Source organism: Euwallacea similis, chromosome 24 (assembly GCF_039881205.1).
Source record: "Euwallacea similis isolate ESF13 chromosome 24, ESF131.1, whole genome shotgun sequence".
NCBI classification, from domain to species: Eukaryota; Metazoa; Arthropoda; class Insecta; order Coleoptera; family Curculionidae; genus Euwallacea; species Euwallacea similis.
In genome coordinates this window covers 1,538,664-1,566,647 of record NC_089632.1, presented here as the reverse complement: position 1 = coordinate 1,566,647, position 27,984 = coordinate 1,538,664, and the positions used below count along the sequence as shown (strand labels likewise).

Sequence of the window (27,984 nt, the reverse complement as noted above, 5' to 3'; positions counted from 1 at the left end):
GTCCTTCGCATTATTTATAATGATTGGTGGGATTTTTTGTTTTTCCCGCCTTTCTGTACCTTCTGCGGTGTCCGTGGTGCCGGCCTGTTTACTTCGTTCTGGTTTCCCTTGTTGGGTTGCATGTTGTAGTCGTCTTTCTTTTTCCTGTTCTTGCTGGATCTGCTTTAGGTCTGCTTCCTCTTTTTCCATGTCTTCGTCCTCTTCTTCTTCAGATTGTTGCTCCTCTGATTTCGTGTTGGTCCTCTTCTTTTTCCTTCTCAGCTCTTCTGAGTCCTTGCCGTCTACTGAATTTTTGATGCTTTTTAGCATCTCCGTTTGCTCCATGAGCATTTTTTCGAGCTGCTCGACTCGTTTTATGAGCGTTTTATTTGCATCGAACAAATGCTTATTTAGGATCAATAAGGCCTCGGGATTTCGTTTGATCTCATCTGACCTCATTGCCTCCTCGGCCTCTGTGATCCCTTGTTTTGTCAAGAGATCCATGTTGAGGGGTTTTCCCTGGTTTGCGACACGCCCTAACACGTGTCGCTGGGTGATTTTGTTCGATTCCAGTCACGTGTCTAGTTTTTAGAAAAACATAGACTCGTGGTTGATTTTTCTTTGGGAGGTGCTTAATTGCACCGCTGCACTCCTTTCACTAGGTTTTACTCGTGCTTGTGTTTTAATAAAAGCATGTACACGAGAAGTCTGTTTTTGATTTTTTAGCACTCACGCACTAAGTCTCTCACATTCACTACACTCCGCGTTAACGAACTGAAATACATCCGAACGTTACCGCACCGCGCACTGAACTACTCAGGGCTTGTATATGCCCTGCAAAATCTTAAAGACTAAAACCCATGGTGATAAACCATGGGCGTACCCTGGCTAGGGTGCCGTCTGCACCACCCGCCGCATCAAACCGTTACGTCTTAAGCTGGGAATTGGAACTGCCACTGTAGGGCCAACGAAATTTATCAAGGGCAATTCAAATGCCGACAAAGTATATTACAGGCAGTTCCAATGCCGACCCGGTTTATTGCAGGGATTTCCAACACCGACAAGGCATGACATGGGAAGTTCCCATGCCCCAACTAATGCCCACCAGAGTCGTACCCCAGGGGTATGACAATCTTACAGTTAATTCCTACTATCTAATATGTATCCAACTTAACAGTAACACCTATCTACAAGGGACGCGAACCTACATATCTTTTACATTTTGGTCTCCTGACATATTTTTTGCCATCACTTTCAAATAGTTGGAACTTACTTTCATCACTAAAAAAGACAATATTCCATTTGTTTGGTGACCAGGATAGGTGCTCATGTGCAAATTGAAGTGGCGCCTTTCGATTCTTTTTTAAAATTAAAGGTTTTTTTACTGCAACTCTTTCGAATAATTACTGAGTAGTTAAACGTCGTCTAACAGTTCATGATGATACCAAAATGTCCATATCGCTTATTTCTTTAGCGATTTCAGTAAAAGATTTTCTTAGATCTGCCAATGACATTCATTTCATAATTTTTTCTGCTCTTTTACTCTAATCTTTAGGTCTTCCTGATTTTAAAGTAATTCTAATTGTGCCTCTTTAATTGTACTTTTGAATTATTTTTGACACAGTCCTTTTTAAAATATTTAAATTTCGACTTATAGTAATTTGCGTAACTCCTCCCTTGCGTGGCACTACTATTTTATTTTTTAAGTCCGATGAGAAATATTTCTATTGTCCACAGCACTTGAGGATATTCACAAAAAGATTTATTCAAGTCGAAGTAAAACAAAATACGACCCATTTTGTTCTTAGTTTCCATACTTTTGGCCGACCAAATTTATTCATAAATTTATCTCCAAAAAAACTTAAATAGCTATCATCGAACGAATATTTTCAAGAAATAGTTTGTTTATTTATAACATATGAAGTTTTAACACAGAAAGATTTAAAGTAATGGCGTTATTGTCATATAGCTTAAGAAATAATAAGTTTCCACACTGTTGGTCATCACTGTAGATATTACATGGGAAATCTTAAGATCCACCTAAGCTTATCTTTAGAATTAAAGGGTGTAATGACCCTCAATGATGTCATTAATTTTCTGTAATTCACATTTTACTTTAATACCTCATTAATGACCATTTGTCGAGGGTGGAAGACAATTAAAACAGATAGGGCCAATACATCAGGGTCCTGTTAATGTTAGCAAAAGCATAATTCCCATGGCAACGGGGGGCCAATCCTCCTCGTCGATTTCAGCGTTTCTATAGAAAATATCTCGTGGTAACTATCAGGATTGTGATATATTACCACTTGAAGGTGGTAAATTGCCAACGCTTCGACCTACACGCTCGGCCAAAAGTATGACACTGATGGTTGACCAAAAATTCGAAAATCAATGGGTAGGTAAGCTTAGCGCTTCAGGTGAAGGTGCTCATTATTAATAAGAAGTTTACAAATTATGAAAGAATAGCACTTAACAATATTGGAAACTAACAATGGCCACAATCGTCACTCCGTTAGAAAAAAAAGTAACACTACAATATTTCTTGGCAGACGTATGAACTTATTGTATAAGACAATGTTCTATTCATAGAGGCAAAGAAAATGGCTCAGGTGAAGCACGAGTCTATCCAGGCAAACTCGAAGTTTCCGAAACTTATTGTCAGATCATCGTGGATCCTCAAACCACAGTCGCAGATCTCATAAAAGAGTCTTTAGTAAGGTTCGATCTTGACTTCAGATTTGAAGAATTACGATGTTTGGAGGTTCTTCTGGATAGAGGCGGTAAGTTCTGCGAGTTATTTCGTGCCAACAAGCGTTGTCTCAACGACTAGTATTTTTAGTATCTGAGCGTGTTTTGTCGTTTAACGAAAGACCGTGGGAAATAATGAAAAATTTAGCCAGGGATAGTATACGGCAAATGGAGTTAATGCGGTTCTACTTACAACCCAAGAAAGACCCTCATGGACCGAATGTGGCTTTGTTTGTCGGGAATTTTCCTCCTAACTTGTCTGAACGAAACTACGAAACCTTGCTGAATGATGTGCTTGGAAGAGGTACGAATTGACTACAAGTCCCTGATTGAGACTGATTCAGTTAATTTTTCAGAAATAAAATACATGAGAATTGAAATAATTTATTATGAATACGGATCAATGATTGTTATTTTCGAAGACTCGGACACTGCTGTTAGGGCACTCTACACTATCAGAGAGGTGAAGTACGAGGACAAACAGCCGTTGATTGGTAAGAATTAACATTCATGTTTCAGTTAATTGCTATGGTCGAAAGCGATCTTCTTTGGCGGGTCTAAAATATTCAATCAAAGCTGAAATGGCAGATATCATCAAAATGTCTGTTAATAATGCTAATCAACCAAATGAAAAAAAAGTTTATAGTTGAAAAATAGAAAGACTCACCAGTTACGATTGCTCTTGATTACATTGTTTTCGGTATTTATACGTATTATGGCATTGATCCATAGCTCGCAAATAAATTTGCAAATGGGTCAACTCCATGATTATGTGTTCTAGAAGAGCTATCATCGCAGAATTGCTTCCATGACTTCCCCTTGGATTCCTTGATTGTTTTATTATACTTCGTTAGAACAGCACGATATTGCTTCCATTCGTGCGTTGCCTTTCCTCCGTTAACACTTTAACTGCTGACTAGTCTAAGGCTTAGCACTTCTAAAGGCGGAAATCGTTGGTTTGAGAAATAAAACACAATTTTATTTAAAAAATAAAAGATACGAATGTAGATTAAAAACACAAGAGAATGACGGCTTTTGACGTCGTTAGCTTCTTACAAAAACAATTTATGTTGAAGACCGATGATGTCGAAAGACGTCATGACGAGTTAGTGTACTTACATTGTTTATTTAGCGTACAAGGTGTCGCATTAGGAATCACCATTAGACGTTTTGAGAAAACTATGAATGGCAAAGATATAAAAATTTAGTGGGTTGATAAAAGCTTGAGGGCGAACTCATCTAAAATATTTTCAATTACATTACACTTCCGGTTGTACCGGAAGTCGATGCTTGTTTACTTTAAATGGAACACCCTATACATTATTGCATTTTTGGAATCTACGTTCGAGTTTAAAACAAGTGCACTACTACGTTGTCTTTCTTAGAATTAATAGTTTTCGAGAGATATGCAATTAAATGTTGAAAGTAACAGATGCTGATGTCCGTCCGAACGGAAAGGTATTTTGTAACTCGTTTTTACTACAATGATGTAGAAAGTCAATATTTTAGTGTGTTGTCAAACTTCCACAAATATTTTCTATAGGGTGTCTAAAAAAATAGAGTCAACCTGGACATCAAAAAATAGCCAAAATTTAAAAATTTTTGGTGGAACCCTATTATTATTTTGGAACTTTATGAAACTATGTCGTAAAAGAACCTATGTTCACCTTTAATTACTTATAGTAAAGTTGCATATTTTTAAAGTAATTTCGTTTTATATTCGCATTATCCCTGCATTAACTTATAAAACGAAATTATTCAAAAACTATGCAACTTTACTACAGGTAATTAAATATGAACGTGGGTTATTTTTCGACGTAGTTTCATAACACATTAAAATAATAGTATTTAATAGTATATAATTCTATTTAAAAAAAATTAAGTTTTGGCTATTTTTTGATACTCAAGTTGGGCCTATTTTTGTAGGCACCATATAGAAAATCTTGGACACAGCTTGGTAGCACACTAAAATATTGACCTTCCACAGTATTGTCGCAGAAATGAGTTACAAAATACCTTTCCATTTGTTAACAATTTGCAATTCTTCAGATATCTGCATCTGTTACTATCAACATTCAATTGCATGTATCTGAAAAACTATTAATTCCAAGAAAGCCAACGTATTAATAAACTTGTATTAAAATTGAACGTAGAATCGAAAAATGTAATAATATAAAGGGTATTCTATTTAAAACAAGCAACCAAATATCGACTTCCGGTACAACCGGAAGTGTGACATCATTGACAATATTTTAGATGAGGTCGACCCAAGGCTTTTACCAAACCGCGAAATTTTTTATACTTTACGATTCATAGTTTTCCTAAAATATCTAATGGCGGTTCCCAGTGGGATATCCTCTATCACACACGAAAAAAGATAATTATTCTTTGTTGGCTTTATTTTTATGGCAATTAGGGCACCTTCGATGTATGTTTTTTCCTTGTCCCTTGTTTGTAGATATTTAGCAGGAACATGATTTGTAATTGTTGTATATTGTAGTCACAGTTGTACTAACTGATATTTGGCGGATACTAAACTAATTACAGCTTTGGGAGGGAACTATCACGCAGAAGAGAACTATCACGCTGTCAGCCTTAGTGACAGTAATAGCAGTCGTGATAGTTCTATAAGTATCTTGAGAATATTCTCAACTATTTAGTTAAACGTGATAGCGCTTTCACGTTGTCTCTACGGTCGATTTTTTTGTGATAGTTGCCATCACGCAACCAACTATTGCAAAAAATATCATAGTGAAAATGAGCATCAATAATTTAACAGCTGAAGTTATTATCATTTAAAAAAATCCATATTCTTTGCAGTGATGTTGTTGCCCAATATCGAGGAATCAATGATCACACCGGGTGTAAATCCTCTTCTTGTCTTCGTCAATATCAAATCGGGAGGGTGTCAAGGATTGGAGCTGATTTCCAGTTTTAGAAAACTTCTGAATCCTTATCAGGTGTTTGATTTGGACATGGGCGGCCCTTTGCCGGGTCTGTACGTTTTTAGAAATATCGTGAAGTATAAAATTCTGGTGTGTGGTGGCGATGGAACTATTGGTTGGGTGCTACAATGCTTGGATAATGTTGGACAGGATTCGAAATGTGATTCACCTGCTTGCGCGATAGTGCCACTGGGAACTGGTAAGTGTGAGCTTGACCATGTTTATATTTATTGCCACTTTGTTTTAATTATGTTTTTAGCCCCTTAGTTCATGGACCAACTTCTGAACCAATTCAGGTTATGAATACAGTACTTTCATTTTGAGAGCAATTATAGCTAGCTACATAATTTATTTTCATTAACCAAATTAAGTAGATATCAAAAACAAGGCAGTGAAAAAATCTAAGACTTTCACGTCTTTCATCTGCCTTACTAAAAATTCAATGGGCGACTCCTATTCAGCAATCTTTGCATTTTAGTCATTTGATTTTCACATAAGAATCGCAACAGCAACTCCTTCGCAATTTCAGTTGTCTATTCATGTATTGACTTCAACTCCTGCTATATTTAAACTGCTGAAAGAAATAATTTTTAAAAAGGCACAATTATTCTCCTCTTAACTGTAATGTCAAGCTAGTTTCCATAGAATCGAAGAATGCCAAAGAATGGGCAATGAAATCGTTGTCTCTGCGTGGTACTCTTACCAAAAAAGCAGCTTTTTGTTGTGCAACCAGTCAGTGATAATGAGGGTAAAAGTACAAAAAGAAACTGATGGTGCCAATTTCATTTTGTATTTTTCCGAAGTTGATCATATAAAGAACAATGCAACATGAAATTAGATTATGAAGAGGAAAGAAGAGGGGCCTTAGTGGTTTGTCTAGGGTGTCCAAAACAATACTGATATGCGTCAATCACATCAAAAACTAATACTGACCCGAGCTAAGGAGGTACTCTACTATAACAATAGTAACTCCAAGAGGCTTCCCGACTAAACAAATTCAGTCAGTGATTGGTCAATAACATACTGGTACTTTGGACAGGGTTCGTTTTGTCTGGTGGGCGGAGCTTTTTACTTGTAAGCATTGCACCAATCGGAAGCACTGTATGTGCCGATCATGCAAATAATGTTGTTCTAATTGGCGATCGTATGGCTTTTGTTTGTACTATACAGGGTGTCTCTAAATGATCTGTATGAAATTCTGCTTCCTAAAGTCTCAGAGTATAAGGTCAATTTGCTTCAGTTCGAAGATTGACAATTGGAATTTCGAAATACAGAGCATTAAAGTTAAATTAAAAAAAAAGCGTTTAACTAATTTTTCTGCAATGACAGTAATTGAGTAAAATCTTGTACTTCGAGGTTTTTAAAGGCGACAAGTCGGAATCCATCTACATTTTTGTTGTGCAATATAGGTGAGCGTAACTTCTTTGTCCCCTTATACGATACTTTGTTGTGATAAAATGTTTATTTCACAACATGCAAAAAACTTTACCCTTTCTCAGATGGCGATTTACTAGAACCACAGGATACCTTCGAGTTAGTAGCCAATCAAAACATTGTTTTTAATCTAAACTTCTCATAATAAACACAAAAATAATCATGATAAATGCACACTTATTGCGAGTAGGTGTCTATTTAGTGAGAACTAATAGTGTATACCTTCGAATAATTCTAAAATGTAGATTCTTTGTTATAAAGTGAATATAGACTCCTTTTGGTGGATCTCCTGATAATCTTAATCCTAGTCCTAATGACCAGAAACAACAATGGCTACGAAATTAACGTTTTGACTTTAAGTTCAAATATTTCAAGAAGTATATTTAATTGCACAGAATTTGTTGGGAAATAAAATTTTTATGAGTACTAAATTTCGTACAGGATGACAAAAAAGTTGTGCTTCCTGAAGAAGGTCGACATAGCGTCTCTATACCGTATAACAAAAATGTCAACGAATTCCCATTTGCCGTTCCTAAAAATCCTTAAATGCGAGATTTTGCCCAATTACTCTCATTACAGAAGAAATAATGAAAATAGCTTTAAAAATAAACTTAGAAGCCCCGCATTTCGAAGACCGTTAACTTTTCGACCAAGGCAAGGGGGATTAAATCGTTGCGTATCGACTTCAGAATTCTGTAGTAGAGTTGTGGACAGACTGTTTAAGTACACCTTGTATATCGACACTTTTGGGATGTGGTTCACTCTTATAAGTTATTTGTTCTTGAGCGGATTATTTAAATTTTCGGGTTAGGTATATGGTATTAAACCAAATTTTAAAATGTTTTAGCACCGTTGGTTAAATGGGAAATCCTAACGAAATTTTAAGTTTTAAATGATGCATCCTGTATATGTGTAAAGAATTCTCCAAAAATACTTCGTCTGTAATTACCGAGATTTCTTATACAGACATCGAAATTTTCCGACTCTGAACATTCAAAATTTCAAATTAATAAATTAACTGAAGGAGCTGTTTGCAGCTACTTTAGTTAATTTATTAATTAGCTGTTTTCAGCTCCTTCAGTTAATAACATGTAAACAACTCCAAATTCAGCAAACAATTCAACGAATTAAACAATGTACTAAAGTCACTTAGATAGTTTTCATTCTTGTTACTCTGTGACTTCATTTTTTTATTCTCTAAATTGGAAGTACGTCTGAGAGTTTTTGAAATACAGGCTTGAAACTGCTCATAGGAGAGTTTTTTCATACGATTAACTGACTTAAAATGTCTGTTCCAAGCCTGCTCATAAGATGTAAAAGTACAAAAACTATTTTATCATTACTGATAACTTGGTTTTTTTTTAAGAATTCTAATACTCGAATCTGAACTCCTTTACATCCAAAAGGTATTCAAAGAAAACCTCAACGATCTAACCGTTTCTAATATTTCAATTCAATTCAAAATCGATGAAAATTTGCAAATAAAGGAAAAATTAGTAAGTATACCTTGTGGGATAAAAATAAAGCAAGTTTTATGAAAGTCATGTTTAGCTCAAATAATCTATTTTTTGGCATTCAGCCTCCAACTCATATTTGGACCAATATTTCTGGGACATTCTGTATAGTTGGTATAATACAAGAATTCTTTATTATTAAGATAATTAATCAAGTTTGGTTAAATTTAACGTTGCGGCTGTAAATTTTATTGAAGTTGATTCAGTTTTAAAAGTCTCTTGGAAATGCAGAGAATACGTTTCTGAATATTCATAAACCTATTGCAAATTGAATTTTTTACGAGGTGTTGAGGTTTTCCGGTTCATATTACGTTGAATTCATGGCCATATCCTTGTAAAACTCTAAATTGTGTTCTACAGAAAAATAGTACAGCAACCCTTTTTCTCGCATACAGTACAATACAATGTATTCCTTGTTTCAGTTGTCAGCAAGAATTTTCTTTTAAGCGGGAAGCCAATATTTCACTAGCTTCTTTTGAAATATTTAAGTCCTTGATTTGCCCATTTAATCGAGATTGATTGGAATATTTTGAATCTACTTGAAACATATAAAATCTTCTTTTATATCCCTGTTCTCTTCATCAAAATCTATATCATGCCTTTCTGAAAAGGATCACGATCCTTGTAGAATTGATCTTGTAGACTCAGGTGAAGGAAGAACTGGGCTTTGAACTAAGGTTGAGCGGAAGTTAATTTGCGATATGAACATTTATTTCTGGAATTTCTTCATTTTTGTTCTATTTTTGAAATGAATGCCATTAATGTATGAATTTCTGAAATATCAGTCATCAAAGTGCTTTTCAGATTCTCTTTTAATCATACGTAAATTAAATTTTAAAATATTTTACTGAATATTTGACCTGCGTTGAAACCCGCGAACACGATACAGAGCTATGCTCCATACTGCAAAAGATTGGAAACAAACATTTTGGATATACCCTTAAAATTCGACCATTTTTTTAAAAATCAGCACCCTGTATATCATGAATAAAACGCTTTTGAAACTTTTTTTAAGACTCTCCCCCGTTCATTTGACGAGTTCTATCACCTATCGAAGTTTGCCCAAACATTTTAATAACACCTTGTATATTTATAGCACCATCCACGGTTATGGCAGTAAAGGACCCCATAGTTGATTCGATAACCTTATATCTCCATGTATTACCATGTTAATCACTAGGAGACGCCGAATCTGCCGCTCTATTTTTATAGAGCAAAGTATATCTGTTTACGGGAAATTTATATTAAACATTTATTTTATTTTAACTGTGGCTTAGGACCGGTTCTCCAATGCCCAGTTAGAAAGTGACAGCTGCTAGCATTTTTAAAATGAAGTTATAGCTAACAGTTGTAGTTAGGATAAGTACCCTCTACAATTGGCACAAACAGGAGTGGTAGTTATCCTTGGCTGCAAGTTACTTTACGTGTAGTTTTGGCAAGATATTGAAGAACTGACCTTTACTTGATGTAATATTTAGGCTGCTTTAACACTCGTCTTAACGACAAGTTTGTATTATCATTTAAATGAAATTATAAATTGCGTTTGAAGTATTAATGTAACCAGCATTTCACACTATTAATCAAAATATTAATCAATTTCAGGAAATGACCTAGCACGAGTGTTGAGATGGGGTCCCGGGTATTCCGGTGGCGAGGATCCCTTAAGTTTGCTGAAAGACGTAATTGAGGCCGAGGAAATCCTTCTCGATCGTTGGACGGTCGTGTTTCATCCGGACGACGCTCAAGGAAAGCCCGAAGAAAATGCGAAACAGGTCAATTCCACCGGTAAGAAGAGGCAAAAACTGTCGAGAATGAAAGTGACCAATGAGCAAATTAAAAAAACAGGTCAATCATCCAAACGTATTTAGATGTTGTTTTGCGGTAATGTTTGTTATTAATTCGGATTTCTTGTGCCTGCTAATAACTAAGTATGTGCGCTTTTGACTAATATGAGAGTGGCGTAAAATACTACTTTTTTTCTTAAAGAAAACTAACTCACCTTTTGGTACACAAAAAGGAAATTTCGCGTTTTTGTGTTAATTTATTAAAACAATAAACAATTTTCTTTTCCTCGTTTCCGTCTGCGTAAAGTGTAATTCATAGTCACGTTTGAAGAAAATTCATTCGAAAATTATTTGCACCATTTCAATAAATAATACGTTCAAGTCCAGACCCGGCGGCCGAAATGACTCGACCATTTACACACGATAGTTGTGTAAATTATTTTTTCTATAAGCCTTTATATCTTGATTGTTAGATCAAATACCACCAATAATGAGAACCAGTGACTAATATTTTTTTCTATCCTTGTCCTTTTGCACATATTTGGAAGATAAGCGCGTGTTCGTATCAAACGTTGATGACCGTCGCTACGCGATTCATTTAGAAAATAGGTATTTAATTGCAACTTTTAATTAAAAAAATACTGTCAAGGCAAAAAAAGATACATAATTTACGGCAAAACAACATATTTATTGTAAGTACATATTTATATTTAAATTATGTGTAATAATTGTAGTCGCAGTGAAATTACCTCCTCGCAGAATTTTCCCATAAATCCCGAACAAATATTTACGTTTTACAACATAAAATACAAGACAAAATTCCAGATATGAAAATATGAGATCTTCAAATCGGCTATAATCATAAAAATACATTTTTTATGATTATTTACACGTGCAGTTTGCAAATTATCAGTCAGAACAAAAGTTTGGCGTGCTAAAATGAGCCTAACTGCAAAATAACTTTCACAATGTAGCTTTGCGGCACCATCTGAGGACCGTAATCTGATGTACATATTCTAAAAATAATGAGCACTAATTGTGAATCAAGTTTAAACAATAAAAATGTTTGAAACTCTACGAGATATAAAGAAGAGTTTCATATTTGTTTCAAATCGAATCTCATATTTGTTTCAAATTTTTATCCCATTCAAACACTGACTTTTAAAGCCGTATAAAAGTGAGTGATGAAACTTACTACTGGGTTTAGAGGAATATTTTCCTAGCGCAGAGAAAATTTTAAAGTGCTCGTGGGGCATTAATTCTGATATTAAAAGAAATTGAGTATTGGCCAAATGAGCTTCTGTGCAGGCACTAGTGTTGTAATATTAAGTTGTAGTTGGCTTTGCCCCATTGATCAGCGCAAGTTAAGTACTTCCTTTCACCTGAATCCATTTATAAAGTTTTTTATTGTTTACCTATCATTAACTACATATAGCATCGAAAATTTCTTTTCGCAACAAGTTGCGAAATGAATCTCATTTTATCACTCTTTTCGATTACGAAAGTTAGCAACTTACGCGTCAAGATTGGAAAATCTTATTATTAATCGCGGCCAATAGCAATGATTGTCAAGAGATATCTAAATACTTAATTTTAAGAATCTGCATGCAATTTAGCGAACCAGCGCATGATGTTACAACCCAAAATCGTATATGCTCAAAACTGATATGATGCAAGACTTTGATAATTAAGTATTTGAGTCCTATATTCTCGGTTATACAACCTCGGAAATAAACACCTCTGTATACAGGGTGTCCCATTAACAATTTACCCCCACTTAATTTCTTCATTTTTAACGTTAGAAAAAATGTACAAACAGGGACCCCTCTTCATTTTAGGAGTAAAACTTAAAAATGGCCTTGTTGCCTTCCCCCGCATGGTCTGTGTTCCGCATGTGACATAATCTTCTTTATTTTAAATGGAATCTCCCAATTTTCTTGACATTTTTGGATTTTTCGTTAAAATTTAAGATCAGTTTATGTAAGGCGTCTCACCTTTAAAGTTTACCGCTTTCGAGTTATTCCGGGAAATTTGAAAATTTTGACAGCTGCAAGTTCCTAGGGAAATCGGCGTTATTCCCTAACTGCTGCGAATTTCAGAGCCAGTCTTTTAGAGCCAACAGAGAACCTAATAAGCTACGTTTTGACGGATTCGATTTTGAGAAAACTTCTCCCACAGCCCTCGAAATACACCTCCGAATTTGCATAAATTCAAACTTTAATAATTTATTCATTTCAAATAAAAGGTCGCAATTTTCTCAAGGGCATCATGTTGAGAATTCGAAAATCTAGATGTATAAAGATTGAAAAATGTTTTGCGGTAGATTCTAATACTTCTTTATAGTTGTTTATCAAATTAAAAAGAAAGAAGAATATCCCTTGTTTCTCTTTTAGAATAAATTATATTGCGTGGCTTTTTGACAAATACAAATATTAAACTGTACAAAAAATATATTACAGAAGTTTTTGAATCATCGTCGTTTTTCATTTTTTTTATCTAGTACAAAAATTTGTTGACATAATCATCATCATTTAAACTTAACCCATAAAAAGGGGTAATTTTTGGGAATTTAGAAATGGTTGGGTTTATGGATGAGGTCATGTTAATAAAAGTTGTAGATTTTTGAATTATGAACACGATGTCGTCGAGAAAATTGGGACATTCCATTTGAAATAAACAAGTTATAATCGTTTGAAATCAAGTAAATTCAAAGGCGTATTTCGAAGGTTGTAGAAAACTTTTTCTTAAATTCAAATACATCAAAAACGTATCTGTCTTAGTCCTAAAAGGCTGGTTCCGAAGTTCGCAGCAGTTAGGGAACAACACTGATTTCCGCGGGACCTTGCACCTGTCAAAATTTTGATATTTTCCGGAATAACTCGAAAACAGTAAATTTTAAAGATAAGAGACCTTACATATGCTGACCTTAAATTTTAATAAAAAATCCAAAAATTTCGAGAAAATTGGGGGGTTAAATTTAAAATAAGGAAAGTTGTTACGTATCACGTGCAGACAAGGGCAACGAGGTAATTTTTAAGTTCTACTCCTCAAAATGAAGGGGGGGGGGGGGGCGTTTCAACCTTTTTTTAATGCCAAAAATAAAGAAATTAAAGGGGGGTAAATTGTTAGCGGAACACCTTGTATTCTCGATTTCTCAAAGTCCTGGCAACTCTGCAAGCAAAATAATTTCAATAAAAACGTCGAAATCAGAGGGAGTCCTAAATCCTTAAGGGCACTTTCAAAGTTGTAAAAAAGTCTTCATTATTTGAATGTCAAACTCGTTGAATGATGCGCTGCCCTAAATCCAGCCGAAAAGACGTTATGTTAACATCTTTTATGATAGGTTAGCAGGTAGGTAATTATCATACATGATCGATCTTAATACACTATCCCTAAAAATACCAACGATCTTATAAAATGTGGCTTTCCAGTCACGTTTCACAATTTTATTTATTGAGGTAGGAGGATTGTCTGAAAAAGTATTTGTCGTGTAGTAATTTTTAAAATGTTTATTAAAATTGTAGCTACTGTAGCAAAAGAAAAAATATCATTTGCAGAATCATTTTAATTTCATAATTAACCGCAGCTACCAGTAAAAATTATAAATTAGAAAAAAATTCACCCAGGCATGTCAATTTTATACGTCGAATTTTCATATCTTATTATCGCTACACAGTAAAGTTACGTTCAGACTTTTGTCAAAATTCAAATCTAAAATTTTCATTTGCGCTTTGAAAAGAGAGCACAAAATAGTAGTTTTGCGAGGAATTTTACATTGTAGTCGAGTGGCAAAGTAGTTTCAATGAAGTAATTCAATTATGTTAATTGTGTTCAGTTTAAATTAAATATTTAACTTTTTCCAAAGCTAAAGAATTTCATTTGGCAATGGCCTAGAACTGACAATTCAAGACTTTTCAGTTCACATTTAGTTACTTTATTGAAAAAAGAAGAAAAATCAAATTAATGGTTTTCCATTTTTCGTAAAACAGATATTTTTGCCTCAATTTCGAAAACACATCTGAAATGAGTGCAAAACTGTCCAAAATGTTTCTACGTTCGTCGACTATTTCCAGGAACAAACGAAATCTTACTGTGGTGATCATGGAACTAGTTTGACCATTATTTCACAGTTAAAATTTCAAAACTTGGATAAGTGTTGTTCGCTCTTTTTTTTATTCGGAATTTTTTAACAGTTTCTTTTCAACATCTCCTTAAAATAACATTAAGTATTATTACATCCTGAGTTTTGTTGATACTTTTATTAATCCCTTTATTTCCTATTTTCTGCCATTTGTTTCCCATAATAACCATTCAATTCGTCTCTCAAATAGTTAAACGGGTAAGTTTTAAAATGAAATAATATTTTTGCACCAATACAAATTAGTACAAAAATATTATTAAAAATCAAGGGTCAATTTAAAAAAAAATATATATATTTTTTTAAATCAAATAAGACAATTACTCCAAACCAGTTTATTGTAGATTGATAAAATTCAGCACCAATATTCGAGACTAAGGGAGACACATTTTGATACTTCCTCTATTCATACAGGGTAAACAAAAAGTTATAGCCACAAGGTCAATTTTTTTTATCGGAAATACTAAAAAATTATATGAAGCCATACGGTACATAAAAAGCCGGAGAAATCATCTTAATTGGTTGAAAAACAAAAATATTTATACGGGTTAACCCCCTGTCAGAGACACATGGTATAATGAGACTGCCATTAACAGAAATGCAAAATCTAGAATAAAAATTATTTTAAAAACATTCTGATCGAAGGTGGGACGTAAAATTAAAAATATCTGTTCCAATAAGGGTGTTCCTAATTGTCTTGCTCAGCGAATAACCTAGTGGTTAGTAAAGGTTTTTACAGGGTGGCCGTTTTTGTAACTGAAGCATAGAATTTCCATAACTATAAAAGTCAGGGTGAGCCATCAAAAACTTTCCACTTAATTTTGTGAGCGTTTGCTGGAGAAAATTGAAAAATGCTCGGACCCATCAATTTTAGATTTAAGGGGAACACATTCCTTTCATATTATTATGAAAGTAAATGTTACCGTCTAACAGGGGTGTCAGTGACCTTGATAATTTTTAATGCAAAGGGGTGTTGAGTGGCATCTTGTTTTAAAACGCTCTAAATTCTTTTTTCAACGACACCAATTTTTCGTAATTTGGATTAGTAGTTTTCGAGAAAGTACGTCATCAGAATTTAAATGTCTTATCATTTTTAGTCCAGCAAATGTTGAAAATGGCCACCACCAACCTCCGTGCAATAATACGTCGCTGATCCAGCAATAACAGCTATTATCGAAGAAGATAACCGATATAGCGGAGAAAATTTGACTTTTCAACAAGACGGTACTCTGCCACATTATGCCATGGCAGTAAGAGAATTTTTAAATGACAATTTTCCAGAAAGGTGGATCGGTAGCAGAGGTTCTATAAAGTGGCCCGCTCGCTCTCCTGATATAACTCCACTGGACTTTTTTTTGTGGGGCCATTTAAAGTCAAAAATTTATTCCATTCTTTAGAAGACTTACGTTAGCGTATTATACACGAATGCCGCCAAATAACACCTGAAGTACTTCAGAATGTCCGACAACACTTTAAATAGATCCTGTATTATTGTACGAAGGTTGATGGTTGCCATTTTCAACATTTGCTGGGCTAAAAATGATAAGACATTTAAATTCTGATGATGTACTTTTTCGAAAACTATTAATCCAAATTACGAAAAATTGGTGTCGTTGAAGAGAGAATTTAGAGCGTTTTAAAATAAGGTACCACTCGACACCCCTTTGCATTTAAAATTTTCAAGGTCACTGACACTTCTGTTAGACGGTGACATTTACTTTCATAATAATATAAACAAAATGTGTCTCCTTTAAATTTAATTAACGGATCCAAGCGTTTTTCAATTTTTTCCAGTAAACGCTCATAAAATCAAGTGGAAAGTTTTTGATGGTCCACCCCGTATATGGGGTCTATTAAAGGCATAAATGCGCCTCTAGGACATAAATAAACTTGTAAACTCTTACTGTTATCTAGATATATTATTATATAGATAAAAAAATGTCTATGAAATCAGTGCAATTAACTGTGCAAAATGTAATTAAATGTATAGCAAAAAGGCATTAGGACATTTTTTAATTTGACCTGAAATTTTTATTTTTGCTAAAACCCACGGTATTATTGGTTGGGTAAGAAAATTTGATGCTTTCTGTATATCTTTTACCTTTCCAATCGACTACACTGAAATACCAAATTGACTTTTAAGAGACGAATATTAACATTTACGTAGTTAGTGTCGTAATTGCAATACCGCCTCTATGTGACCAACTTGCTAATTCATCACTTTTTCAATTCAGCTGTGGCAGGCTCCACCAGCGAAGATAACTCCCAGATATTTGTAATGAACAACTACTTCGGCATTGGTCTGGATGCGGACTTATGTCTGAATTTTCATAATGCCAGAGAAGAGAACCCCGGAAAGTTCGTCAGTCGTTTCCATAATAAAGGTGTTTATGTGAAAATGGGCTTAAGGCGAATGGTGGGTCAAGGCAAATTTTCAGTCAAAGACCTTCATAAAAGGGTGAAACTGGAAGTGGATTTTAAGCCCGTTACCCTGCCTAATGTCGAAGGAATTATTGTGCTTAATATTTTAAGGTATGTGTAACCAAAGTTCAATCTATTTAGTGTTTGTATTCATTATTGTGTATTATTTATTATACATTTGTAGCTGGGGCTCTGGAGCTAACCCATGGGGCCCGCAGCTCGACGAAGGTGCATTTAGGAAGCCCACGCACTGCGATGGCATGTTGGAAGTTGTGGGGGTGACCGGGGTGGTGCATCTAGGGCAGATCCAGTCGGGTCTGAGAAATGCCGTGCGGATTGCTCAGGTAAGTAGCTTTTTGAAATTTTGTGTGTCACTGAATTTTATGTCTTCTGCGTGATCATATTTTTAAAGTCTTTAAAGGGGGTACCTCCAGGACTATTTGACTATTTAAAATTATATTTAAGGATAAATTAAGAATCCTAATTAAAATTTTATGATACACGGTTTCATAAGGGGTGGGAATTCCTAAATTTTTCTTTATATTCTTGAGGCTACTTTGGCGTCCAGAATATAGAGCAATTTTCAGAAAATTTAAGAAGTACTTGTGAAAAATATCCGAAGTGCTTTGGAATAAAATCAAATATCCTTTTCAACGGCAGTTCTCTGGTTTCCCTAGAGTTCCGTTTATTTCACTTCTGTTGAGGTTTAATTTTGTAAAATTGCTTGGGAAATGCGAAATTAATGCACTTTGAAGAGTTTCCAATGAAAATATTGCAAAGCATGTTTACTGGCATGTCTGTAGTGGGAATAAGCTGACCTACACTGGCGAGAATTTCTCTAAAAAAATAATCGTATTTATCATCTCTTTAACTAAGTTTTCTATATGAGTAAACTTCGATTTTTTGTCGAATATTTCCCAAACCAGTCGTAATTTTCTAAATTATATATGGTGTAAAAACGTGTAAAAGTGCTTAAATTTTGCAAGGCAAAATGGATAAGTTTGTGCCTTTTTTTCAAAAACCCTATATTTTTCAAACATTCAAACTTTCGCACAAATATCTAGAGCGGTTTCGCAAAAATGAGTAATTTTTTATTATTTAAATGAAACTTGATCCATCATGGTAATGCCAGATTTTTCAAAAAACATGATGCATGTTCACAAATGCCTGATCTTATTTGCTAGGAGAAAAATTTCCCCCATTTTGAAATCATCTTGTAGATTGAATTTCACATATTGTAGATATTGCTGCCGCTAGAAAATTCAATTGATGAAGGCCATGTAAAAGTTCTTATCCCATATAGGATGTTACAAATGTGAGGAGCTATTATGAAGAACTCAAAAATAATAAAAGCCACAGGATAGATAAAATTAATACTAACTTACGCAATTTAATGCTTATTTAGAAACCATTTTAATATTGGAGTTTTAAATATTTTCGAAAACATTCAAAAAAGGCCAAATGTTTTCTAAATTCTTCAAAAAACCTCTAATAAAAACATTATTAGGGATATTTTCTGACAACTTTTAATGGATTCCATAATGGGTGACTTTTTGGAAGATTGCAATTTTGAAAACCGTTAAAAATTCTAATACAATGATGTATCACATGCCATTTTGTTAAAAAAACTACTATAAAGTATAAACCCAAGAATTAATTTTTTGTTGAACTGTGTTATTAATAAAAAAAAAGAATAAACGTTTCTCAGATTTTTTCAATCTTAGAATTAATAAAAAATTTGCATATTTGTATATTCGACTTTGTTTAACCGATTCTGTGTGTCTTAGAATTTCCAACATCCCCATAGTGGCATCGGAGAACTTGTAACTCCTTGTGTAGTGGACCCCCAAATCGGTTTTATGTTGGCATTAATATTGTATAGAACTCGTTTGGCCTTCTTTGATAAATTAAACCTCGTGTCAAACACTTTTTACAATATTTATAGCTCATACTGTAATAATACTAACAATATTTTTTCAGGGAAAACATATTAGAATAAATATTGGGACAGATATTCCAGTTCAGGTTGATGGAGAACCATGGATCCAAAGCGCTTGTGAAGTCGTCATATTAAAATCTGCATTAAAGGTATGTGTTCAATTTATTTGGCAAATCTTTTTTAACAACAAATTTTTTTTGTTCGCCCATTATGATTAAATAAAATAATAAAATATGTAAGTAAACTGAACTAACAAAGTATCCTAACATACATATGGACATCGATCATGACATGAACTGGACGATACGGTGGTAAAGTTTGTTGCAAGTGATGCCACATACAATAATGGTCAAAAATATGGAGTTTTCTAAAGGCATCATAATTTTACTTCAAAATACTGATGATTAAAAAATAAACATGTGATCCAAAAACCCAAGTAAATTTTCAACAATATTATGAACAAAAAATATTGAACTCATTTCTACGCATATTAAAAAATGAAAAATAATGGAACAATCTGAACAAAACGATGGAATACTTTGCAGATTCTATTAAAAACAAATCACAAAATTAAATAAATTAATATTTAGTACCATATTCTTGTGAATTTACTACAACTTGACACCGACGGTGCATTGAGTCCACTAGATTTTTGTAGATACAAATGGGAATTTTCAACCATTCTTTATGCAGAACTTTCTACAATTCATGTTGATGGCACACGTCCTTCTCTCTAATTTTTCGTTTTAGGCGTTCCCAGAAATGCTCAGTCGGATTTAAATCAGGTGATTGAGACGGCCACTCTAAAATAGTAATTTAATGTTGTGTCAGCCAATTTTTAACTAAACGGGATGAATGTTTTAGGCCGTTGTCATATTGAAAACGCCATGTTAAAAGTATTTCTGTTAAAATGAAACGCGTTGGTTGAAGATTACAAGTAAGACTAACTTTCTTCAAAGAAAGCAATATATAGGCAATAACTGCAAAAAAAGAAGGTTCTTATACCTAGTCTCATTTTGTAAAACTAGAGCTAGGAAATATGTCTTTGGGTTTGACTTAATTGTTGGAGTTAATTTTTGAAGTCCCAAAAAAGATACAAGTTCCTCGTATGCAAATGTTAACATATGTTAGTTGAACATGTCTTTATATAGAAACCGATCTATAATCCCGTAAATTTTGACCAATGATTCAAGGCTGTATCGTGAAAAATATCTCCACACCATTATACCACCATCACCATATTTAACTGTTGGTTTTTGATACTTAGGATCAAACCTAGCTCCTACTAGTCGCCGAACATAAATTTTCCCATTTGAATCAAAAAGTTTAATTTTAGTTTCCTCACCAAAAAGAACAGTACCTCATATTGAGGGAAGCCAAAACAAACGTTCTTGGGAAAATGTTATTCTTGCCTTCTTATTCTTTTCAGAAATGAATCATTAATTAACTGCGATCTTTCCTACCAAACCCATTTCACATAACCGACGTCTTACAGTTCGATCACTTATAGCAATGTTAGTATTGTTACAAATTTCCTTTTGAATAATCGTAAATGGCTTTCGAGAATCTCAAGTTAATATTTTTTTGATCCGTCGATCAGTGGTAACGTTTGTTTTTTTTTTGGACGTCCAGGTTTTAAATAATTTTTTACATCTCCGAAACTCTTGAATTTCTTAAGGATTTTGAAAACAGCCCCTTGACTAATTTCCAAAGTCTTTGCAATTTCTTTTTGGTTGCAACAATGACGAGACATTTCACCTGTTGTATTTCAAAAATCTTTAAAAAAATACCTTTTCCTTTGATATAGCACGTGTAAAATTCACCATATAACCAAGCTAAATAACAGATAACGCCCCCATAGATAACAAAACTACATAGTATTCTATACTTTTGCCCAGCAAAAAATAGATTTTAACAGTGACATTCTTGAAAACAACATTCTTACGGTAAATATCGTAAGATAAATTCAACATTCAACCTTACCTTATCCATAAACTTTGAGGGCCAAAACATGAACGATCAACAAAAAAGTATTTTCCTTAAAATTATTCCATACTTTTATCCACAATTGTATGTCGCAAGAATATTATTATTCAGTGATTAATAGTTATGTTATCTCAGTTAATTATTACCCTTCGGAAATAATCTGCGTAATTGTTGGATAAATGCTTTTTACAGGCGACTATGTTAAGAAAAAAGAAGTTTAAACGACGAGGAACAGAGCCGTATCTGGATGCCGCGGAGGAAGCAACAAACCAACCTGGCGCATCAGGAGTTCAGCTAGCAGGTCCGAGAGGCTTAAATCAACCTTCGCAAACGAACCAGACAAACGCGAATCAGGATCAGTCTGCAACCAACCAAATCCATTCTTAAACAAACTTAATTTAGCGCACGCGCGTGACTTGGTTCTTGCCTTCGTTTCGAAAGTGCGTAATTAATTTCTGATCTCAGTATAGTCCTCACACTGCTGTATTCTCGACAATTTTAGACAATCGAGCGCGGGGAGGTGTGTTTCGTACAATTCTAGATTGTGTTGTATTTATTATACTTTTAGGTTTATCATGTGTCCGCGCCAGCAAGGTAGTACCAAAAATAGGGACGGGCGCGGGCGGCCAAATGTAATCTCGATTACGTTATTGTATGGTACTTATTACCAAAAACCAACAATTAAGTTGCACAATTCTAATGTGTTTAATGTTAAGTTGCAGTTGCGCTGTGGCATAGTTAATGCGGGCGTGACTTTTTAAAAAATCCCACCGAGGTTTCAGAGAGCTTTTGTATTGTGAAACTAAGATTTATTGTCGGAATATGAAGGTAAGTAGTGAAATGGCGTTTGAAAAAGATTTGGAAGTTCAAACGAGAATTGCAGAGAATTTGTAGCGACACATCAAAATTTCTATTTAACTAGAGTCATTGTATAATTGCGCGTAAATGGCAGTGGGAATGAAACATCTGTCTAAGCGCAAAGAAGTTCACGAAAAATGCAACTTTACATGCCAAATCTAGAAATCAGGTAGGTACGTTTAAATTTCGGTAACAGTTTATTATACTCAGTTCAAGATTAAAAAATCTTGCATTTGCTAAACTGTTAACATTTCGATCGATCTCAGTCTTCCTCAGGAGTATTTACTTCCTGACGGCCTCGAAACAGAAAATCGGTACACAAAGTAAGTGACTCTGAAAAAGGCAGGAAACAGGTCAAAACGTCGGAATTTTATTGTGAACCTGATGAATCGTCTATCAATGGTTAATTTGATGAGGAAAGCATATTTAAAAAGGAATATTTTCAGCATTTTAGCACGTTAGGCTTTGAAATAACCTGCAGAGATATTTACCAGAGTTCAGCCGTTGTTTCATGCTAGGAACCTAGTAAAAATGGCTGAAGTGCACTTTAGGCATTACATCGTCTTAAAGGCATCGCTAGCTCCAGAGTTATAGATGCCAAATTTAAAGAAGGTAGTGGAAGAGGCACCCTCTTGCATTCTCCTTTAGTTACACCAGAGAGAATTCAGTCGTATGGAAAGCGTGAACCTTCACGAAATGGCGCATTTCCACAAGCGGCTTTTTAATATTTAGGATACTATTACAAGTATTAAAACGGACTTTGGCATTGTTATTTATACTTGTTCTCGATTTTTCAATTCCGAATGTTGTAACGCATGTTACTTACACTATTTCATCGGTGTTTCTGAGATGATCATAATATGAACTTCGAAATCTTTTCCCAACAACTTTTTAAGTCATTTACTTGCCTAATTGCACCTTCTTACATTAAATCTGACAATTCATAGAAAGAACTCTGAAAGTTCGACAATAACTTTCTTTTGAAATTCTGTGTTGTTCGCTGCAATTACCACAACAATTAAAACGACCAGTTAGCGATTCCATTCCCTTAAAAAATAATCACATTTTCCATTCGACCTGCTATCCTAGTTGTTCGTGTATTACCTGGAAAGATTAAATAGTAGGCCGAATTCATAAAACTTGTTTCGTATGAAAAATATTATATTATAGTATTGAAGTTTTTAAGGACCCTTTTGAGCGAGTATCGATGTGGATATCGACGGAGATTTCAGTTGAGCGGAGCAAGCAATTTGAAAGTCTTCTTCATCTTACTCAATACTTAATAATCATAAGTTGTTTGCCACGCTTGATGAAGCATATAGTGTGTATCGACTTGTTTCCAGACTTATAGTTAATTTTTCGCATAATGTATCAATCGTAAATATCGAGAAGAAATATTTACTATAATGATGAATATAAGTGCCAAGCCTTAACGTCCAAGACAGCGTCATTTAAAGAATTCCAATGGGTACCAGAAACAGAGGTTCTTGGCACTCATTAATCGTCTTACGCGATGTCTTGTACGTTGATAAGAATAGTGTTAATCTCGTTCTCCAGAAAACGATTTTAACGCTGTCGTAAAATCTATCAAGATAGCAACGGGCTCAATTCTGTAAGCGCGCTTTCTGGAGCCTACGCTTATAGGAAGCTGTAATGACAGATTTTCCTTAACACGTTGTTTATTTTTTTGTGATTAAGCGTTTAATGTTAAATATAAATCTTAATTTAATTTCATTGTAATATATATAAATATATATTTTAAACAGTATTTAAATGTAGCAGAGTAATTTCGTTCGGGTTCACTTCTGGAAATTCCTTGGACATTGTAGCAGATTTTTGAAATAAATCGGTTACTTGGAAGTGGCCCGGAAATTACTTATTAATGTAAAGTATAATACATGTTATTATAGTAAAGTATAGCTAAAATATAACTTATTAAGTAATTATCTTGCGTTTTTTTATTGCGTATTGTTATGTTATTCCAATTTATAAAAAATTTCGGCTTACCATGGAACACAGATGTTTAGCCTCCCCCCTCTGTATAAATAATGGATAAAGATAGTAACATAAAGATAAAAACTTGAGGAAATTCGCTACTGAAGCTTCCACGAAAACAAGACACAGATGGCCGAATTTGGCAAAATTACGGCGCAAAATAAATACTTTTCGAACTAAAAATATTTGTATACTAAAAGTTTTCTACGAAAATGTCAAAAATGTCATTAAAACTCTTAAAAAATTCCATAAAAACTGCATAAAACTCTAAAAACACTTTCTTTAAAAAAATATTTGCAAATTTCTAGGAGAATCCCTTCTTATAGTAAAAGTCCCACTTACCTAGTGAAGATGGTTTTTTCCTTTCTTTTCATAGCAATTTTTTCTGCTCTCAATGTTTTGAAATTTAATACCTTGCCAATTGATATTGAGATAAGAGTGCATTTTATGGCTTAATTAGCCTGATCCCCCTAGCAAAATTTTGACTAATAATTATTTCCTTCTAGAATCTCTCTTGGAGAAGGGAAGTCGTATTTTCTCCTGCATGTGATTATTAGATACATAATTGCTCATTTACGCACGTCTCTACTTTCTATATGGCCTTCCTACATGGTGTTCCACTTATGGGATTTTGGACTTCGAGAATTCTGTGAAAATATGGTCTGATTCAGGATTGAAAACGTGTTTCGGGCAGTAGGGTCAACATCCCAATGCCTCACTGAAGGATAATTAGGTGATAGTTTTTTTGGTAAATTTTCTATATATTAGCTCTGAACTAGTTTATTCACACACAAGTGTAGGAAGCCACACTTTTCCGCACGCGATTGTCAATAGTTGACTGAACGATGCATAGTGGAGTTTGGCCATGCAGTACGCTATGCATATAAATTTTACTATGGTTGGTATGGAACAAGACTCAGAATTTTACTTTTAGCAAGGATGGAGGCACTATAAGGAAAATCTACCTTTATTACAAGTTGCGAAATAGTATGTCTTGATGTCAAGGTGGTTTGACCCATTGTTCACACCAAGGGTGGGCCGCATCGCGAGGGATTTAAGGAACTTATTATACCAATATTTGAGCGAAACTGTTCTGTAACTGAAAAAACTACTTTATTGCTATCAATTTCACTTAAATATCGCTTTAATAAGTTCTGCCTTATACTCCCCTAGCGCGGCCTCCCTTTTATGTGGACAATGACTTAAACTAGAATAATTTCCAACTCTCCACTTGCATTTGTGGTTATTCCCCATTGCTTAATCTGTGACTTTGTCAAGGCCAATGTCTTTAACATCCTTTCAAGTTGAGACTCTCATAAACGTATCGGAAAAGTTGTTCATTCATGATTATTCGTGTGTGTGTAGGAAAGCTGAAATGGCACTTCAATCGTTTTGCTAAACTTATTATTAGTTCCTGTATAATATAGTCAGTTTGCTTAATCCAACTGGTTTTGCTTAGCCAGCTCCGTGCTATGTTCGCGAACAGAATGAGGTATAGGTACCAAAAGTTATATGAGTGCGAAAACATTTTCGTTTTGTCTTCTTTCTGCACTCAAATGCATGCGAAATATTAAGTTGTTGTGCACGCGAATATAAAACACTTATGAAAGTCTTCACCGACATCGCCTTATAAATTATTAAACATGTTTCCTACCTGTTGAATGAGGTCAAATAAAAGTGACGAACCAAAAAGCTTCAATATTACATTTATTTATCGAGTCTTCTACAATGTCTCACTATTCAGTAGGTAACAAATTTTATGATCATTTTGTACGAGTTTCCACAAAATTTGTAACAAATTGTAAAATAGGTATGACAAAATAAAAAATTCAGTTTCCTTATAAATAGTGTAAAAAATGTAGTTAGGTATTTGAAATTCCTAACACTTCAGTTATTATGTAAATGCATCTAATAACTTCGTTCTCGCAAACAGTAAGGACGGCTCCTCAATGTCATAGAAGTAAATTTTATCAAAGTGTTACTCATCCTTACTGTTTGCCTTAGAAATATCGAAATACGATTTGTGGACAAAATATTACAGTGACTTATAAAATACATATTCATCTCAGACAACAATAATAGTACCTAGTTCAATCAACAAAGTACAAGAAAATAGCATAATTATCATTTCCCATTCTTCTTTATCTTCTACTAGTCAAACATGTTTGTTGTGGGAGCCACTTCCAACATCATTTGCAAAAATGTTGTGAGCCCATCTAAACATAAAGATAGGTGTAACATGTGTATTTGTTTTAGCCGAAGTTCGCATTCTACCGCACATATCCAGTAAAAGTTTTCACCGCATATGTGCGGTAAAGTTTTTGCCGCACGCAAAAGAACGGGATGTGTCAGTGCCAAAAAAATAATCTTACAAAATATATGTAAAAAAATGAGAAAAAAGAAAACAAAAATAGATACAAAAAAAAACACGTAAACACGCTGTTCCACAAGATTAAATATTCGGGTCAGCCTACATTGCTAATTTATGGTGGCAGACCGGGAACCAACACAAATAGTATTCAGATTTTTTAAGTGTTGCGACTATACTGAAAGTTAAAGTCGATATTCATGGCGTGTTCACTAAAGCACGCCAAGATTCGATTGTTGGATGGAGTTCAGTCCGGGTCCTCTTGGCAAGAAATATATGATTCAAGCACGTTCAGAAACGAAAATTACAGACGAGCTGAAAAATTGTCCCCGACGCCAAAGTACATTGAGTCATATGCATAAAAAGTAGTATTTGCTAATATGTAACTTACAAATTTCACATATACCGCCTGTTCTAGATCAGAATGAATAGCATGGGGATCTCGGAAACGGTAATAGACACAAAATCGCTTAAATTAGGAAAAGGTTTCGCCATTTAAAGCTAATTAATAATCTGTTTATATACCTACTAATTTCTGAATAGTTACGAAGATATCCGGAAAAAAACCCGAATTTCGCAATTTTAGTTTTTTGCAAATAATTCTTGTACAGGTACAATTAGAGGAAACAAAGATTTACATTAAGACACGTTTTTGAGAACTTCTTAGCAGTGTTGCCACTTTTCTTGTTAAGTCTCTAGCTTCGGAGAAAAAGTGTTAAATTTTCGATTTTCATATAGGCGCAATATCGAATATTTACATTTTTAAAATCGTCATAAATTCCCTTTTAAACCATGTATTACGTTTGATATTTTCCCCGGAAACTCTCTGAGTTACAGCCATTAAAACATTTTTTGATAAGTCGGATATAATTTTTGATTTATAGCAATAGTACACAATAAATAAATAAATGCTGATGAAAGGTATAAATTACAGATGCTATAAATCTGTATTTGAGGTGTACAAATCTGATTATGCCTGAAACATGGAAAATTAATCGGTTAATTTTAATTAGACGAAGAATTTAGTTAGGGATTTCTAACATCTTTTGAAGTGAAATTGATATATTAAGAAGAAGGGTTTATGAAGGTTTATAGAGCACCTTTAAAGACTCACGAATTCAGATAATTAGATTTACGTATCGATACGTGTTTAGTTCAATATTAAGCGCGACTGAAAGCAAATAAGGCTGAGCAACATTAAATTGGAGAAAATGTCTTCAAATAAATTTTTGCGGTTTCACTGGACACCCTGTACTTAAATATCAAGATACGGTAATAACTTACCCATAAATGGGATGCGATACTTATAATGCACAAAAGGAACATAAAATATCATTCCACCTAGAATAAATAATGCAGCGTACAGGTACTCAATAGTCGGTTTATCCACAATAGGTCCTATGATTAAGTAGATCGAGATCAACAACACTAAGTACGGTATGATAATTGGCACCTGAAAAAATATCATATTTAACAAGCATATCGATGGCTAATCAAGAAATTATGAGCATGAGATTAAAATGACAGTTCACAGAACACTTTTACCTCCAAAGAAGCCTATTCCATTATTTCTTATCGTAAAAAAATCAATTTTGTCCAAAATCACGTCACTTATACATTTAAGTGTACAAGAAGGGTAGCGTATCATCCCAACTGTTGCACAACCGTCGACTCTATTGGATGCAGCGACCCACTTAAACCAACTTAAAAATGTTTTATGACAAACCAAATTTTAAGATAAATCTGCTTTAACACCTTAACATTCCCGATTCAAGAGTGTAATGAGAATTGAAATTGGTTAGTCCTTGTGCGAATTAAGAGCCGAAATTAGAAGTACAATAATAAACGTATCGCTGTATTGTTAGATATTTT

General features: G+C 34.1%; 2 protein-coding genes across 4 annotated transcripts in view; one reads left to right on the top strand and one right to left on the bottom strand.

The window, feature by feature from the left end:
* Positions 1-23,693, top strand: part of LOC136416604 (diacylglycerol kinase theta) — a 57,643-nt gene extending 33,950 nt beyond the window's left edge. For 2 of the 3 annotated variants that reach the window (XM_066401869.1, XM_066401867.1), the window contains exons 8-16: positions 2,572-2,762; positions 2,822-3,034; positions 3,087-3,224; positions 5,551-5,874; positions 10,226-10,468; positions 16,780-17,077; positions 17,151-17,310; positions 18,947-19,054; positions 21,084-23,693. In XM_066401869.1, the coding sequence (XP_066257966.1) occupies positions 2,572-2,762; positions 2,822-3,034; positions 3,087-3,224; positions 5,551-5,874; positions 10,226-10,468; positions 16,780-17,077; positions 17,151-17,310; positions 18,947-19,054; positions 21,084-21,278 (1,870 nt within the window). In that variant the 3' untranslated portion in view covers positions 21,279-23,693. The remainder of the gene's footprint in view (positions 1-2,571; positions 2,763-2,821; positions 3,035-3,086; positions 3,225-5,550; positions 5,875-10,225; positions 10,469-16,779; positions 17,078-17,150; positions 17,311-18,946; positions 19,055-21,083) is intronic. The other variant, XM_066401868.1, reaches the window with a different exon arrangement.
* Positions 23,694-25,434: 1,741 nt separating this feature from the next.
* LOC136416610 (b(0,+)-type amino acid transporter 1-like) overlaps positions 25,435-27,984 on the bottom strand; it is a 28,546-nt gene continuing 25,996 nt past the window's right edge. The window contains exons 10-11 of the mRNA XM_066401877.1: positions 27,397-27,565; positions 25,435-25,960 (exon numbers count right to left, since the gene is read on the bottom strand). Coding sequence (XP_066257974.1) covers positions 25,896-25,960; positions 27,397-27,565 — 234 coding nt within the window. The 3' untranslated portion in view covers positions 25,435-25,895. The remainder of the gene's footprint in view (positions 25,961-27,396; positions 27,566-27,984) is intronic.